General features: G+C 49.4%; 1 protein-coding gene across 4 annotated transcripts in view; it reads left to right on the forward strand.

Annotated features, from left to right (window-relative positions):
• SLC25A25 (solute carrier family 25 member 25) overlaps positions 1 to 16,013 on the forward strand; it is a 37,114-nt gene that overhangs the window by 18,563 nt on the left and 2,538 nt on the right. For 2 of the 4 annotated variants that reach the window (XM_039861632.1, XM_039861630.1), the window contains exons 2-8: positions 10,937 to 11,063; positions 11,151 to 11,238; positions 12,169 to 12,280; positions 13,505 to 13,663; positions 14,857 to 15,009; positions 15,330 to 15,437; positions 15,539 to 15,706. In XM_039861632.1, the coding sequence (XP_039717566.1) occupies positions 10,937 to 11,063; positions 11,151 to 11,238; positions 12,169 to 12,280; positions 13,505 to 13,663; positions 14,857 to 15,009; positions 15,330 to 15,437; positions 15,539 to 15,706 (915 nt within the window). Of the gene's footprint in view, positions 1 to 2,130; positions 2,410 to 8,387; positions 8,629 to 10,936; positions 11,064 to 11,150; positions 11,239 to 12,168; positions 12,281 to 13,504; positions 13,664 to 14,856; positions 15,010 to 15,329; positions 15,438 to 15,538; positions 15,707 to 16,013 lie in introns of those variants that run through there. The other 2 variants (XM_039861633.1, XM_039861631.1) reach the window with 2 other exon arrangements.

The raw sequence follows: 16,013 nt of genomic DNA on the forward strand, positions 1-16,013 counted from the left end.
TGTTTTTTAGGCAAGGCAACCCTTGGTTGACCTCACAGATTGCAAGGACCATCTTACTGTTCCTTCTTGTGTTGTTTTTTAAGTAATCGTCATATGTATGCCTGGTAATACATGCTTATCATTCAGTTTCACGGATATGAGGATATTCAGTGAAAGTAAATCTCCCATCTGCCTTTCTCCCTTCAAACCCGCAAGTGCCCTCCCTGCCCCAAACCATCTTTTCAATTTTAGTGTGTCTTTCCAGAGATATTTTCACATATACAAAACCTAGAAATAAATGACAGCATGCTCTCTATCCCCTTTCTTCTACACCTTGCTCTTTTCATTTAACAAGATATTTTCAAATTGTTCCATAGTAACGTTAACCTAAAAATAAAAAGCCAAAGTAAGAGGCAACAAACATTTATTTGAGACCCAAAAGAATAGGTATTCAAGAAGCACTGATTCAGACAAAAACCCAAATAGCGTTCCAGTTTGGAGGTAAAAGCAAGGGGTATTTATGAGAAAGGGAAGGGCAATAATTACCTGAATAGAAGAAACAAATTTCTATGGGTGCTTTTAAACTAAAGGAGGAATTTCCATACTTGCAGATAAACTAACATGATGATGCTAATTCGAAAGATATCTTTAATTAACCCAGTCCAAAGGTTATTTTCCCCAGTTTTAACATTGCAAAGGTTTGAGGAGTAAGGCCCACAAGGCAGTTCCACTGGGTTGGCAGCTCCCGATTCCTTTTTGAAGTGGCTCTGTTTATATTATCTTTCACAATAGTACATACAGAGCTGCCTTGTTCTTTTTAACAGCTGCATAGGGTCCCCTTGCATGGTGTGCCATAATTTATGTACCCATTCTCCTTTTAAGGGACTAAGTTCTTTCCAAACTTGTGCTGTTATAAGCAAGGTTGCAAAAAAATAACCCTTATATTTGATCACCTATATAGCATAAATATGTATATACAAATTTCTCACATGCAAATATATCTATAGGATAAATTGCTTACAGTAGAATTGCTATGTCAAAGGGCTTGTGCTTTTGAGGTATTGGTAGCTGGGACTAAATTGCTCTTCAGAGAGGTCATACTGATATACTCACTCATAGCAACGTATGAGGGTGTGCGGTTCCCTATACTCTTCCTGACACAGTTTATTAAACTTTTTCATGTTTGTTTTAAAAATAATGGTTATGAACACTTTCACAGGGTCACCTTTGCAAGGAATAATGGTAGCTAGTCCCTGCATTTGTCTGCTAGTAAATTAAACAAATGAGCAAAAATTAATTTCCTTTTATTCATAAGCATTTACACAGATCAGTCTACAGACTTAATTGGTGTCTGGTTTTGGTTACGAAGGATAGAAAGATCTGTCACTTGGTTCCCGTCTCCAAGCAGCTCACCGTGTACAGGGAGACAAGGGTGGAGTGCATCGTGTTATACATGGTTGAAAAGAATGGCATCACGGAACAAGAAGAGTATTGCTAGGTGTCTTAGGAGATGTTGCCAGGGACTTTTGATCATGTTAAACTTGATGGTAAATGTCATCCCAGAAACAACCCAGCGGAACGAAGGAAGTTGGGCTCGGGGTGGATTGGTGAGCCTGGACGCTCATCTGGAGGTTGCCATCGGCTCCTCCCTGCAGAAGTACAAGGCTGCAGGCAGGGAATCGGCCGCCTGTGATTGGAGGGATGTTGTTGGTTGGGATAATGAACTTGGTAGTGTCGGCAGAGGTGATTGGCCGCGCCCTGCTGCAGTGAGAATGCAGGCTGGATGCTCGGGTCCTCGCTTGTGTGATGATCATTAGTTGAGCGAAGACAGTTGAATAATTGAGAGCTCGAAGTTGCTTCTGCCTCTGGGAGAGGTCTATCGGGCTATTGCTTTTTCCTTTTTTTTTAAAAAAGCCAAACATTTGATCACCGTTCACCTACAGAAGTGAGTTTTCAAGCTCCAGCTGCTCTCTTCATTGCCAGCAGCCCGGCGGGGCTCTCTTACAGTGAGCTATTTCTCAGGCCAGGCACGACAGCAGTGCTAGCAAATTTGAAAGAGCAGGAAACAGCCACTGCATGCAGAGCTTCCAGCCTTACAACTCCCCAGGCTAGTCTTCCAAGCAGCTGTGTAGCCAGCGACCCTTGATATTGTGGTCACATCCCTCCTTAAAAGTGACCAGTCACCGTCGGCGACGTTGGGAGAAAGCCGTGATGTTGCAGATGCTGTGGCATTTTCTGTCCAGCTTTTTCCCTAGGGCTGGGTGCCAAGGCTCCAGAGAAGGGAATGATAACGAAGTCAGAGGCACCCCAGCTCCTGCTCAGGGAGACAAGATGTCAAGCTTTTTGGGGAAACAGGACGGAAGGGCTGAGGCCACCGAAAAGAGACCCACCATTTTGCTGGTGGTCGGACCTGCTGAGCAGTTTCCTAAGGTACGACAACCCCAAGAGGACCTCCTAGTTTAGGGGGGCTGGTCTAGGAACATTTTCCTGGAAAAAGCTGGATTGTGGGGAGGAAGAGAGGACTTATAAATCAGTCAGTTTGGTGTTGGGGACCAGGGAGGAGAGTTAGACAATGAAGAAACCCAAATCTTCAGTTCAGAATCTTTCTGAGGCCCCTGTAAGAGCTTTATTACCCTGCTATGACCTCTTCAGTGTGGCCATCTGGGGCAGGAAGGTCAAAGCAATAGATTTAGATTTGCTTTAGGTTTGTCCGTTTGGCCCCAGAAAGCTATTCGAAAGTAAAGGACAAACGATTACGGTGTGTCTTATGTCTTAACATATCTGAACGACGTAGGGAGGACCGAGCTAAGTGGCCGACAGGGTGAACCTTCAAAGTTGAACCCAGGGCTAGTTGGGCAGGGCCAGCCTATCCTGCACCCAGAGGTCAGACCCCTTGCCTTGGTGGGCAGAGGGTCTTTGGGGCTGGGAGGAAGGGAGTGGGTGGTCAGAGGAGAGGCTGGAGTCTCAAGGTGCAGGGCTGGTGCCTCTCTTGGGTCTGTAGGTCTGTGAGTGCCAGGGCCTTCCATCCCTCTCCTGCCCTGATGGTGGGTTATCTCATCTGATCCTCTTAAGAGCCAAGGTAAGTGTTGACCACCCCGCTTTTCATAGATAAGGAAACTGAGGTGCCGAAAGATTAAGTGATTTGCCCAGGGTTAAATAGGGAGGGGTAGAGGTGATATCACACTCCTAATCTGTGTGGAGCTTTGCCCTGCGTTTCTCTGCTTTCCCTTAAGAAAGTAGTTTTTAATGAGACCAGCCAAGTGGGTTCTCAGGATTAGAGTGGAAGCACCATCTGGCTGAGATTTCTCCTGCCTACAGTGGCAGTGACCTTGTTCACCTCCTAAGCTTTAGTTATTTTGAATCTTTTCTCCTTTCTCTGGGTAAAAATCAAATAGAGAAGAAGATTCTGCCCTGTGTCTGGCTCATTGTAGATTTCTGGAAAAGCATTTGTTGAAATGAATTGCTACATTTAAGAAATAAATGTTCCATTTTCCTTTGCTAAGTGGGAGGGATCTTTGTTGTAACAACTTTTGCAGTCCTTTAAGCCTGGAGGGGAATCCTTAGTCTGGGACTGGCTTGCGATTGGTGGGGATCTCAGAGTCTGTATTATGCTCTAGATGTGCTGCTGAGAAATGTCGCTTTCTACCTTTTGATCATTTTAGACAAGCTCAGAAATGACGGTGGTGCTATCTTTTGTGACGAACTTTTATCTACGGATCTGCTTGCCAAGAGATTATAGGACTTGGCTGGCTCCCTTTCAAAGTCACCTCCTTTTGACTTTAATAATTAACTGCTCCTCTTCCTAGACTCATCCTGGCACCTCTTGCCAGCCCTCAGAGTGGCCTCACATCAGGACTTCCTGTAATGAACAGCTTAGCTCCTGGCCTGTAGAATCAGGAGCGAGGGGTCTGAACCTGAGACCCGCACCCTTCACTGGCTCTGTTCCTCAGAAGGGAGAGGAAATCAGCTGGCGGGGGCGTGGCGGGAACCCCAAAAGGGTGATGGATCAGCCGGTTTGGTGTGAAGCAAGAAAGACATCTGGGTAGTGTGGACTTTTTAAAAGCAGATCAACTGATCATTGGAATAGTAGGAGTGTTTCTGCAGCCTGTGTCCTTTTCCCGGGCAGCTGCTCTTGGAAGTAGGTTTCGGGGTTTGTGATCACTGGCCGATGGGGTCTAGCCTCACCGTTCTCTCAGGAAGAGGCTCCCGAAACGTTCTGGAAACCTTAATAGACAAGTTCACGTTGGCTCTCAGGTTTCTCAGTTTCCTAGCGGCCCTAACTTTTTTATTTTCTTTTTTGCTCTCATTTCCCCCATTTAAATATGTCTGCTAGTGAGTCAGGTCGCTACAAGCTTTTATACTAGGAACTGTTCCAGTTTCCCCCTTTGTCTTACTCTTACAGTTACTCTGCAGTTGGAGGAGAAAGCCATTAGTCTGGAGTGGGAGGGGCCCTCGGGGGCATCCAAGCTTTCGGATCCTGAGAGGCTGTTTTCTCAGAAGCTCAGAGAATTTTGCTTATTGTGTGTCTAGTTGCCAAGTGTAGCTAGGTTTCATTGGAAACCGGCTACACTGGGCTGTCATGGCAACGTGATCCTCAAATGACACTGTGGCCACAACAGCAAATGAGGTTCGTGTTTTACCGGTAGGTGGGGCTAGAGCAGGATGCGGGCAAGGCTCCCTCGCATGTTAATATTTTGGCTTGGTCTGAGTCACTGCAGAGGAGGGGGACATACTTTATGACCTAATGCAGGACTCCCCAAGGTAGTCTACCTGCCCTGTCTTACTCACCGACAGGAAGCACCTGTTTCATTGGCAGGAAGCAGAGTGGTAGAACAAGGAAAGCTTGTGGTGGCATGGGCGGAATCGAGGGCGAGAAGATGCTCCGAGAAGAACTGATACTTTAGAGAGTCAATGAAATATGATACCTGGGGAATCAACTAAGGGAATCTAGTTGCCGCCATTGTTCCTGAATGCGAGTTGTCATATGAATGGACGTCAGAAGAGAGGAAACAAAAGTAGATCTGGGTCACGAAATTAGAATAAGAGAGCAGAGATCGTAGATGGCAGGACTGGGAGAGACACAGCGCGATATGCCGGGACCTTAAAGGGCCTGAGCTGGCGTGCGATAACAAGAACAAACTCGAGCCCTGCTTTCGTCTTCTTCCTTATTCGTATTTCTTTCGTATGTATTCCGAAGCGATAACACGGATACTTTTCTTTGGTTGCCTTTTATAGCTCAGGCTAAGCTTAAAATCGCTCGGGTTACGCCTTTCCCACACACCTACCACCTTCCAATTCGAAGTACTGCTTACCATAATTCTCTGTGTCAGCCTTACAGGTGTTCTTTAGAAACTGAATTCTGAAACCTCCTTTTGGTGGTGTCAGGTTTGGGTGCTGTTTTGAAGTGGCCCTGGGTGAGGCTCGGCCCCACCACCACCAGGCGCCGGGGCTTGGGCTACCTCTCTTGACCTGTTTGCTCACCACAGAGATTAAGGGGTGACCCCAGTGCCCCTCTGGGCCCCACTGTGGATCATTTTAGGGTTGAAGCATTTACTTTGGACACAGTACCTGGAAATTGTCTTGGGAAGAACTTCCGTGATTCTGCATATGACCTGTGAAATTTGGAAGGATGGGCTGGTTAGATGCCAACTTAAGTTTGTCCAGTGAAGACATTCTGTTATACTTGACCACAGTTCAAAATAAAAATAAGTCATCACCTTTTTAAAAATTAACAGTGGGTCATAGTTTCAAAATAAACATAAATTAAAACCCTTTTTAAAAATTAACATTGGAATACAGTCTACCTACGCCATGCTACCCTGAACAAGCCGGATCCTGTCTGATCTCGGAAGCTAAGCAGGGTGGGGCCTGGTTAGTACTTGGATGAGAGACCACCTAGGAAGAACTAGGTAGGCATAAAAAATAAAATAAGGGATCATAAACTGACAAGGTCCTTGCAGTCTGTGACTTCAACCAAGGATTGCCTCGCCTAAAAAAAAAAAATTAACATTGGAATAGAATTAACATTAGCATTGTAAAATAACATCTTGATAAGCACATGTAGAATTTTTCAGAGAACATTTCCTGATACTTTTGTAAAGTAATGAGCTTTGTTATAATCGAAGAGATTCCATGCTATTTTTTTCTAGAAAATCATTGCTCTTATTTGATAAAATTTTAATTATTTTTCCTTATATGTCAAATATAATACAGAGGTTTTACTTTTATTTCAAATTGTTTTTAAATCTCTTAGATTTGTCTTGTTAAATATATCATAAAACTCAACGGTACAAAGAAAAAACCTCAATGGTACATTTATGATTACCAAAATTATTTGAAATATACAGTTATTAAGAAATTAACATCTACAGTTGACAACTTACTTATTTAGCCAAAATATCTGCCATTTTATATTGGAACAACTAGTCATCGTTGACATAAGATACTTCAACAGATCTGTGTAATTTATTTTCGTTTCAGAAGGATACGTGAATAATTTAACAAAGGAACATCAGCATTTTTAAATTGAGCTCTTATTTATAAATGAGAACCTCCTTTAAAATAAAAAATAATACATTGTCTTGTTGAGCTGGATAAAATAAAACCTGAGGACTTCTTCAAGAATGGTTGTGTTGGGATTTTAGAGGCCTGCCAAGCCCGATTCATTCATACAGAAACTGCTTAGATCTAGCACCTTCTGTGATCCTGGCAATGGTTCCCTCCACACCAGGAGGTACAAAGGTTTGAAACAATAGCCTCCTGCCTTCCAGGATCCCAGAGAGATAAGATGTGCGATAAGATCTTATCTCTAAAAATAACCCCAAAGCAGAACATTGTGGATCGGACAGCTTTAACTGACAGCAGTATCTCTTAAGTGTCATGGGATTTAGGTGGAGACTGAGCTGGAATCAACCTGGATAGTCCTGAGCTGTGTCTGGGTATCTCATGGGATCCATGTTAGTGAAGCCCAAGACCTGTTTGTACTGACTCATCATCAGATCTCTTTTAGAAGGGCCGATATGTCATATGAGGTAATAAAATCTGGTTCATAATGTGCGTAAGCATCAACATTTTATTTTAAAACCCTTTTTCAAATTCTTCACAAAAAGCTTTTTAGCAAATTAAGAAATTCCTTTCACTTTTGTTGATCCCCAAATGATAGCTATATCCCTTTTTATCCCTCCTGGTAGTGCGATTCGGTCTATATTAGGAAATGGTACACTGTAGCAGGAACAAGGCGAGACCAGTTGCTTTTTCTTCTTTGTGACGTACTTTCTTCCTCCACAGCACGAATCTCTGACACCTTCTGTGGAGAAGGAACGAGGTAGAGATTGCAGGCTGGCCTGGAGAGGATCTCCCTGAAATCCTCAAGATCAAATCTTGACTTTCCGGGACCTGAGATTTTTCTCTCATCCTCACCTCAAAGGGCCAATCTAGAGCAGTGTTGCCCAGTGAGCACATGAGGCTGTGGGGCACTCCAACTGTGGCCATGCCGCCGAGAAACTGAATTTTTCATTTCATTTCACTTTAATTAATTTAAAGTTTAACTACATCCATCTTGAACAGCATAGCTCCCAGGCCAGAAAGCTATAATTATGCTGAACCCTCGAGTATTTTGAGTGAACGTGGGCTTCAGAGACTACCCCAATGGGTCTTAAATGAGGCCCTGGCTGACCCCAGATTGGTGCGGTCTCTCAGCACAACGAACGACCTTTTAGCCCAGAGTGTCCTCTTCCTGCCCGCATCATGTCGCTGTGGGGCCCCCAGGGGCAGGGGTGGGTTCTGAAGTGCCACATTGTGGAGTGGCCCGGAAAAAGGTCACTGGAGCTGGCTAGAACTGTGCCCAGAAGGCTGTGTGGCCACGGCAGCCCAGTGCTCAGCCAGCTGGTGGGGGAGGAGGCAACCCCGCTTCAGATGAGTGAGCCCACAGCGGGGCCACTTCACGGGTGGCTGGGGACCCGGCTTTCAGTCACCACCAGCACCACCGCTGATTTCTACCCTCACAGCTAAACTGGGACCCTTGCCAACGAGCATTGAGTCAATCTCTACATCCACTCATTTTTCTGTTGGGAATGATTGACTAAGGGGCAGAAACCACCGTATTGTGTGACGCGTTTAGGGACCTTGTGAAAAAACAGGCTGAAAACTATTTGTTCATTTGGAGGGGTTGGCAGCCGGAGGGTGAAGGTTTGTTTGAGTAGGATACCAGGGCAGGTCAGAATGGTTGGCTTGTCTCCGAAGAGTTAACTCCGGGAGCAAGTGACATACGTCAGCCCTGATCTCTACACCCCTCCTCTTGAGCAACCTAAGGGATCTGTGCTCATTGGCTGTGGGCAGGACTTAGAGTGGGCGGACTTTTTTCAATTAAGCAAAAGGGCGGGGCTTGAGCAGCCAATGACAGCTGTGCTCTGGCATATCTTCCCCATTCTCCACACTGCCAGAACTTGCCGCGGTGGCCGGTGGCAGCTGAGCGCCGGCTCTCTCGTCAGCATGCTCTGCCTGTGTCTGTATGTGCCGCTCATCGGGGAGGCCCAGACTGAGTTCCAGTACTTTGAGTCCGAGGGGCTTCCCGCCCAGCTGAAGTCCATCTTCAAACTCAGTGTTTTTATCCCCTCCCAGGAGTTTTCCACCTTCCGCCAGTGGAAGCAGGTCTGTACCCGGGGCCACGCCAGGCCGTGGAAGGCAGCGGGCATTTTATCAGTGTTTGTCCAGCGGATGAGTGCTGCAGTAGGGGTACATGTGTGAAAGGTGCGAGTTTTCTCCCCGCTTGTCATGTGGCTCTAGCCAGGGAAGGGGTTAGGTCACAGGAATGACTGGCTTCCATGTGACTTCCAGGGAACACTGGAATTATAGGGAAGGCACTTGTGGGAGAGATGGAAAGGAATTCTCTTGCTGGGGACTGGGGAGGGTTTCTGAGAAGCAGGGAGTACTGTCCAGCTGCCGTGGGGCTGTTTCTCTCTGAGCCAAGGCAGGGGGGCGGGGTGGCAGGGGCAGAGGTTTCTTATTAGAGGCCCAGGAGTTGGGTCTGTAGCTACAGAGCCAGAGCTGGCAGGGCTGTGCCCTCGGTGAAACGAACCAACATGTGAGGTGAGGGGTGCCTCCCAGACATCGCTGTGGAGCAGGGAGGCAGTGGAAATCATTACCGTTTTAAAGATGGGGAATCAGCTACAGACTGTGGGGGTCTCTTGGCCCCTAAAGGGCCACGCTGACCTCTGTTAATCCTATCCTGTGCTATCCCCCTGTGCTCATGAGGGCAGAGGTCAGATGGTGTGCAGAGCATGGTGATTTATGTAATCTAGGAAGGAGACAGAAAGTAGGCCCATCGGCTACTGAGGGAGAATCAAGGACTTGGAGAATGTTTTGGAAATCAGCTGCAATGAGCACATTCTTGGATTGTCTGTATCACAGGGCACTCACCCCAGTAAGGCACATGGTTCGCCTTGGTGGCAGAGCAACTGAATACCCAAGGGCTTTGTGCCTGCCATTCACCTCCTCCCTAAATGTCATGTAGATTCTATTTCTGCTCCTGCCATAAATCTGGAGCGATCCCTATACATAATTTGTATCGTTCTTGGCTTAGAACACGAATGTCTGCAGGAAGTTAACATAACTAGATAATAGATAAAATATTTATCGGCATTGGTCTCACATTCCAGCCACACCCACAGGGTTCTTTGGTTCATGTTAGGTGACATAGTATCTACCCAGCCCTCCTCCTAGCACCCTTAGTGGCTGAGCAATCACAGAGAACTATCAGGTGGTTCAGAGAGTGACTGTGATTGTAATTGCTGGAGAGCGCCGGCGAGCCAATGGTCCATCGATTTCCAAACACACTGGCCCAGAAGACTTTGAAACCCATATTGGTCTATGGATAGTGGGTGCATTTCTCACTGTGAGAATTGGTCAATGCAGGAAGACTCTAATCATTTTCCTTAGGAGACTCTAAGTCTTAGTTTTGGGGTGTTGCTGGGTTGGAGTGACTCATGTGTGTCCCTCACCTTCTTGAGATTAACCTTTAGGGTGGCAGCAGCATCTCTAGGGAGGAGGCTCTGGAGTCTCAAAAGGCCCAGCTTGAATCCCGCCTTCCCTGGCTGTGTGACTTTGAATAAATGACGTATCTTCTCCGAGCTCCTATTTCTTTCTCTATAAAATGGGGAAGTGATAGCAGACAGCTGTTCGTGAGGGCGGCGGGTTACTAGAGGTAAAGCATTTAGCAGGACTCGTGACTTGGAACCTCACTGCCAAGCAGCAGGGTCTCTTCAAGCTTTCTTGGGTCACTAAACTAAGTGGATCTGCCATATTTTACAGTGCCTGGTTGAGAAAGCTGAGGTTGGTTATATCATCAAGTTCCCCAGAGATCAGGGACTTGTAGCACCATCGAACATATGCCCAAGAACTCCAGCCTCTAGAGTTCTCTCTGACAGTGTTTTTGCCAAGGAGGCATTGGCAGGGGCTGGCTCTGCCCCATACCCTCACCCTGGCCACCCTGATTGTTCCTGGGCCACTGCCACCTGTAGGGATAAAACCAGCAAGCTGCAGAGTTCCCAATGGAACCTGGAGCTCCAAAGCCACCCGCACATTAGGGAAGAGAGCATGTGGGCAGTTGCTTGGCACCAGGGACAGCACTGCAGGGGAGCCAAGCAGCTGATCCTGGCAGCTACGACAGGTTAGTCTTTAGAACACTTGGAACGAGAGCGCGCCAAGGCCGCCACTGCTGGCCTGTCTGAAGGTCTCCTCTGGGGGCTGCTTTTCCTCTTTGCTTGAGAGGGAAGCAAGGTGGGCTCTTGCTTGGGTTCTGGCCCAAGTGGTGGCTTTGGGAATAGAGCAGGGGAAGCGTCTCCGGTCACTGGGGACACCTCTATTCATGGGTTGGCACAATTATTTCCCAGGAACAGGGTGCCACAAGACCCAAGCTGATGCATGAATTAAAGTATGAAACCTTACTTTTGTTTTGTAGAAAATTGTACAAGCTGGTGATAAAGACCTTGATGGGCAGCTAGACTTTGAAGAGTTCGTCCATTATCTCCAAGATCACGAGAAGAAACTGAGGCTAGTGTTCAAGAGTTTGGACAAAAAGAACGATGGTGAGCATTGCCTCTGGAGCCAGCGGCAGGCCTGGTCTTGGGTTCTCGGTGGGCCTGGCTCCCAGCTCACAGCCTCTGTTGTTGCAGGAAGAATCGATGCTCAGGAGATCATGCAGTCCCTGCGGGACCTGGGAGTCAAGATATCTGAACAACAGGCAGAAAAAATTCTCAAGAGGTGAGTGCTTAGCCAGTCTCTTTACTTGGTTTAACGAAATACACCGTGATAAAGAAAGGTTCTTGGACTGACTCTCTGGTGTCATTCACTGCGTTGACCCTGTTCTCCAAACTTTGGGTTCTGGCGGTTTGAAGGGATGAATAAGTAAGCCCTCCCGGGTTCCTGGTCAGCTGGCAGTGTGCCCCTTCACCAGTGACCCATGAAGAGAAAAGACTAGTTGGGGGGATTTCAAATAGGTGAAAGGCGAGCAAGGAACACCTTCTCCACCTGCTCGTGAAATGGGCACAGGGCTCACGTGCCAGCGTTCCACTTACAGTGAACTGAGCACCGCAGTCAGATGCGCTGCCCTAAAAGACAGGTCGAGAGTGAGTGGCAGTCCTGGGGGACAGCATAGTTGCTGTGCTGGGAAGTCGCAAGGAAGAGCCCTAGCAGCGGCTCCCTCTCCTGGCCGACCCTCTCCGCGTCCCTGGGGCCCGAAGCCAGCTGGTCAGGGACAGCAGCTTCCTGTGCCCACTCCCTGGCTGCTGTGGAGGGCGCGTCCTCGTGCTGTGCTGTGTGTTTGCCTCACTAACATCTGCTCCGAGCACTTATATGTGTTGTTTCTCCTCTCTCCTCTGCATCCCCTTTGTCTGTCTGTCAGAATACGAATGGGCCACTTCTGGGGCCCTGTCACCTAGTAAGTATCCGTGTCACCCTGGTGACTGCCTTCCTCCTTGATCTCTGTGCCTGATCGGAACAGGGTTCTTGTGGGCCGTTAAACCCATTTTGTACAAAGTGGGGTGTGGAGCCACCTCGCCTTTTCTCCTGGGGGGCAGGCACCTTCCGTGGTTTCCTCGGTGGCCACGTGCCTGCCCTTGACTCACCTGGAGGCGGGAAGTGCAGCTGACAGATGGGGCCTGTTTTGAAGTGGCACCTGTGTTTCCCTTGCAGCATGGATAAGAACGGCACGATGACCATCGACTGGAACGAGTGGCGAGACTATCACCTCCTGCACCCCGTGGAAAACATCCCCGAGATCATCCTGTACTGGAAGCACTCCACGGTGAGCCCCACGCTTCCAGGGCCCGAAGGTGGTCTCTGCTTTGGCCATCCACAGGGTCCCTGTTGCCCAGCATCAGGCCCCATCGTGGGGGTGGGGGTCCCGGCCTGCCTGTTTCCCACGCACCAGCCCATCTAAACGACCTGACCATTCCCCAAACACAGGGTTCCTCCGCCCAGGGTGCTGCTTGTTCTTCAAGGCCAACTACAAACACCCCTCCCCAGATGCTCCTTGTTCTCCCAAAGCAATGCGAGGCTTCCTGGGGCGGGCGGGGCGCTCTACAGAGAACAGGTAGTATAGGTGTTGTTGCTCCCCTCCACGGCAAAAAGATAGGTCCCCACCATCGCATGCGTGCGGCCCTTTCACCCCGTCATAGGTGTCGTTGAGAAATACAGATGTGCAGCTTCGCCCGTAGTGGCCGCGTTCACCCTGCCCTTGATTCCCTTTCGTGCGGGGTGTGTCCCTCTCTGCGGGTCCTCGCTGAGTCCCCTCTCAATTTCAGTCTTATCCACCCCGGACTATCAGCTCTAGGGGGGTGGGGAGGTGTAGCAGAGGTACTCCTCCTGGTCTGTCTCCCTCAGTGCGCAGGCCAGGGCACCCTCAGGGGGGCATGTGCTATCTTTGATGGGTGAAATTAAGTGGACTGCTCCTAGGGTAGGAACAGGCTGACCTTTGGGTGTGACCTGCAGCCCCGGGGTCAGAGAAGAGCTGGCTCTGTTTAACCAGCCAGGTTGCCGGCCAGAGGAGGGGGTGTTACGCAGGCACCGCAACCCGCTCATATTTGCTGAGTCCTTACGTAATGTTCTGCCAGTGTGATCTGGTTACACATCAGGTTTCAGGAGAATTTTCACCCCTGACTTAATCCTTTTTGTACAGCCAGCCTGAAATTGCCTTTGTAAGCTGTTCTTCCAGGAACTCCCTGACAGTGATTGAAAGGGCTGTGTCTGTGGTTTTGGAACTGCTTTCTTCCAGCTGTGCTCTCAGATTCTATACCTTGACCTCTCTAAGGCCAGAGACACGGACCAGAGCTTCGCCACCTTCAGCTAGCGAAAGGGAGGAGGTGTATTAGTTTCCCACCCAGAGTCTTTGGCTTTCTCATCGTCTGAGTGGTCCCTTGGGGTGTCGGCCATGCTGGATGGTGGAAGGCTGTAGACCTAGCTGTCCACCGGAAGCTTTGCCGCAGGCGTCAGGGCCTGTTTGTTTTATCTCTGTCGGTCTTCCTTGCAGATCTTTGATGTGGGTGAGAATCTGACAGTCCCCGATGAGTTCACGGTGGAGGAGAGGCAGACGGGGATGTGGTGGAGACACCTTGTGGCCGGAGGTGGGGCGGGGGCCGTATCCAGAACCTGCACCGCCCCCCTGGACAGACTCAAGGTGCTCATGCAGGTATGCAGGAAAACAGTCCCCAAACCTCCCGCTTTCCACCCCGGGGCTCTTCAGTGGGGGGGTTTCCTGTCCCTTGTTTGGGGCCCTGCTTTGGGCCCTTATTTTTCTATCCCAATAAATTAGATTGGAATTATTGCTCAGACAGGGTAACATTAGAACCAGGCCAGGGTAACGTTTCACACATAGTCGATCTAATTTTATCTGAGGCCTTTAAGCCAGGGATCACATTATAGGGCCCTAATATAGACAGGTGAAGCCATTGAGAACTGGGGTGTGGCAGGAACCTTTCTTTAGGTACATCTTGTATAGGACGCCACATGCAGGTGGCGTCCTATACAAGATGTACCTAAAGCAGATGTTCACCTGACCTAGACGCCATTACCTGGGCCAGACTCCAGATTCCACGTCCATAGGGCAGAGATAAGCTAGACCAACGTCAGGGACAGGGTTGCAAAATCAAGCCGCACAAGAATGCACTGTTGGACTTCAGCATCGTCCGAACAGGGGCCAATCACCGCTTGTCCCCTTGCTTGTGTTCTGGCACTTTTTGAGCCAGGAGACCTGCTCAGAAAAGATGTCATCCTTTCCCTTGTCCCTTTGCCCTCCTGGGCCTGCCTGTGTTTGAAGCCTGGGGATGGAGAATCTAAACCCCCTTCTTGAGCTGAAACCAGGAAGTAGAGTGGTTCAGAGGGAAGAGCCCTACGCCTGGAATCTGACCCTCTCCTACCCTCACAGCTATGTGACCTTAGGCAAGTCACCTGACTGCCGGGACTTCATTCCTCTGAGCCTAAGGGGCTCAAACGCAGGGCCTCTTCAGTTTGTTGTCTTCAGGGAATGCCCAGGAATGCTGTAGAGGTAGAAAGCATTTCACTTGGGTAAAATGACACCATCCTGGGACATACTTTAAAGTAGCCCAGCGGCAGGGGGGCATCGCAGAGACAGGAGCAGCTGTGGTTTCATGAATGTTAAAGCTGATTGTGGATTCATGGAAGCTACTGTTGTATATGCTTGAAATTTTTTCATAACAAAGTCTTTTATTATGAAATTTTTTCATAATAAAGTCTTCAGAATGCAAGACGGAAGAGCCTGCCTGCCGACCTTGACTGTTGGCCAGTGAGAAGAGGCTACGTGTCAGGCGATGGCAGCCCTGTGGCCACTGAATTCTTTCTGACCTCTCGTCCTTCCCTCCTCAGGTCCACGCCTCCCGCAGCAACAACATGTGCATCGTGGGTGGGTTCACCCAGATGATTCGCGAGGGAGGGGCCAAGTCACTCTGGCGGGGCAATGGCATCAATGTCCTCAAAATTGCCCCCGAGTCAGCCATCAAATTTATGGCCTACGAACAGGTGAGGATGCGGCTCCCCAGGAGAGTTGCCAACTGGCAACTGCCTGTCGAGCTTCCCCTGGGCTGAGGTCCCTGCCCTGCTGATGCCCAGTCACTTGTACCTGAGGACAGCAGGGCGAGGTGGGAAGTGGGGGACCTGGGGCTGACCCTGGCTCTGCTGCCATGTCCACTGGGAGCCAGTTCCTTTCATCTCTGGGAAGTGTCACATGTGCCAGGGACACCATGTCTCAGCTCAACCTGACTGGCTCCGTGAGGGAGGGTGGGACTGGGGCGGGTGCACTGGTCCCTGGGGTGTATCAGTTTATTCACTCCCTGTTCTAGATCAAACGTCTTGTTGGGAGTGACCAGGAGACACTGAGGATTCACGAGAGACTTGTGGCAGGGTCCTTGGCAGGGGCCATCGCCCAGAGCAGTATCTACCCAATGGAGGTAAGGGGCCACCTTGGTCCTGGGGCAGGCAGTGCGCGTCGGGGTGAGGGTGACGAGCAGTGGGCCGTGCTCACACTTGCTGCTCTCGCTGGGATCCGCAGGTTCTAAAGACCCGGATGGCCTTGCGGAAGACGGGCCAGTACTCAGGCATGCTGGACTGTGCCAGGAAGATCCTGGCCAGAGAGGGAGTGACCGCCTTCTACAAAGGCTACGTTCCCAACATGCTGGGGATCATCCCCTATGCCGGGATAGACCTAGCCGTCTACGAGGTGAGGCCCCAGAAGGCTTAGGCCCCTCGAACTAAAGGGAGAGATTCAGAAACCCTCTCCTCGCCATGGCCCCACCCGTTGTCAGGACCCCAGCCTGATAGACCACTGGGGATGGCTTAGACCTGGAACAGCAACAAAGAGTGTCTCCTTCCAGACTCGGCCTATTCATTGCAAAGGTCTCCTGTCATTCTGCCTGCCCACCACAGCCCCTAGGTTCTGCCCCCCACAGGCTCAGCAGGTAGATCTCCAGAGCACAGTGCCCTGGGGGCTCAGTGGGCCCCCAGCAGACTCCAGAACACGGAAGTCA

Source organism: Pteropus medius, unplaced genomic scaffold (assembly GCF_902729225.1).
Source record: "Pteropus medius unplaced genomic scaffold, Ma_sr-lr_union100, whole genome shotgun sequence".
NCBI classification, from domain to species: Eukaryota; Metazoa; Chordata; class Mammalia; order Chiroptera; family Pteropodidae; genus Pteropus; species Pteropus medius.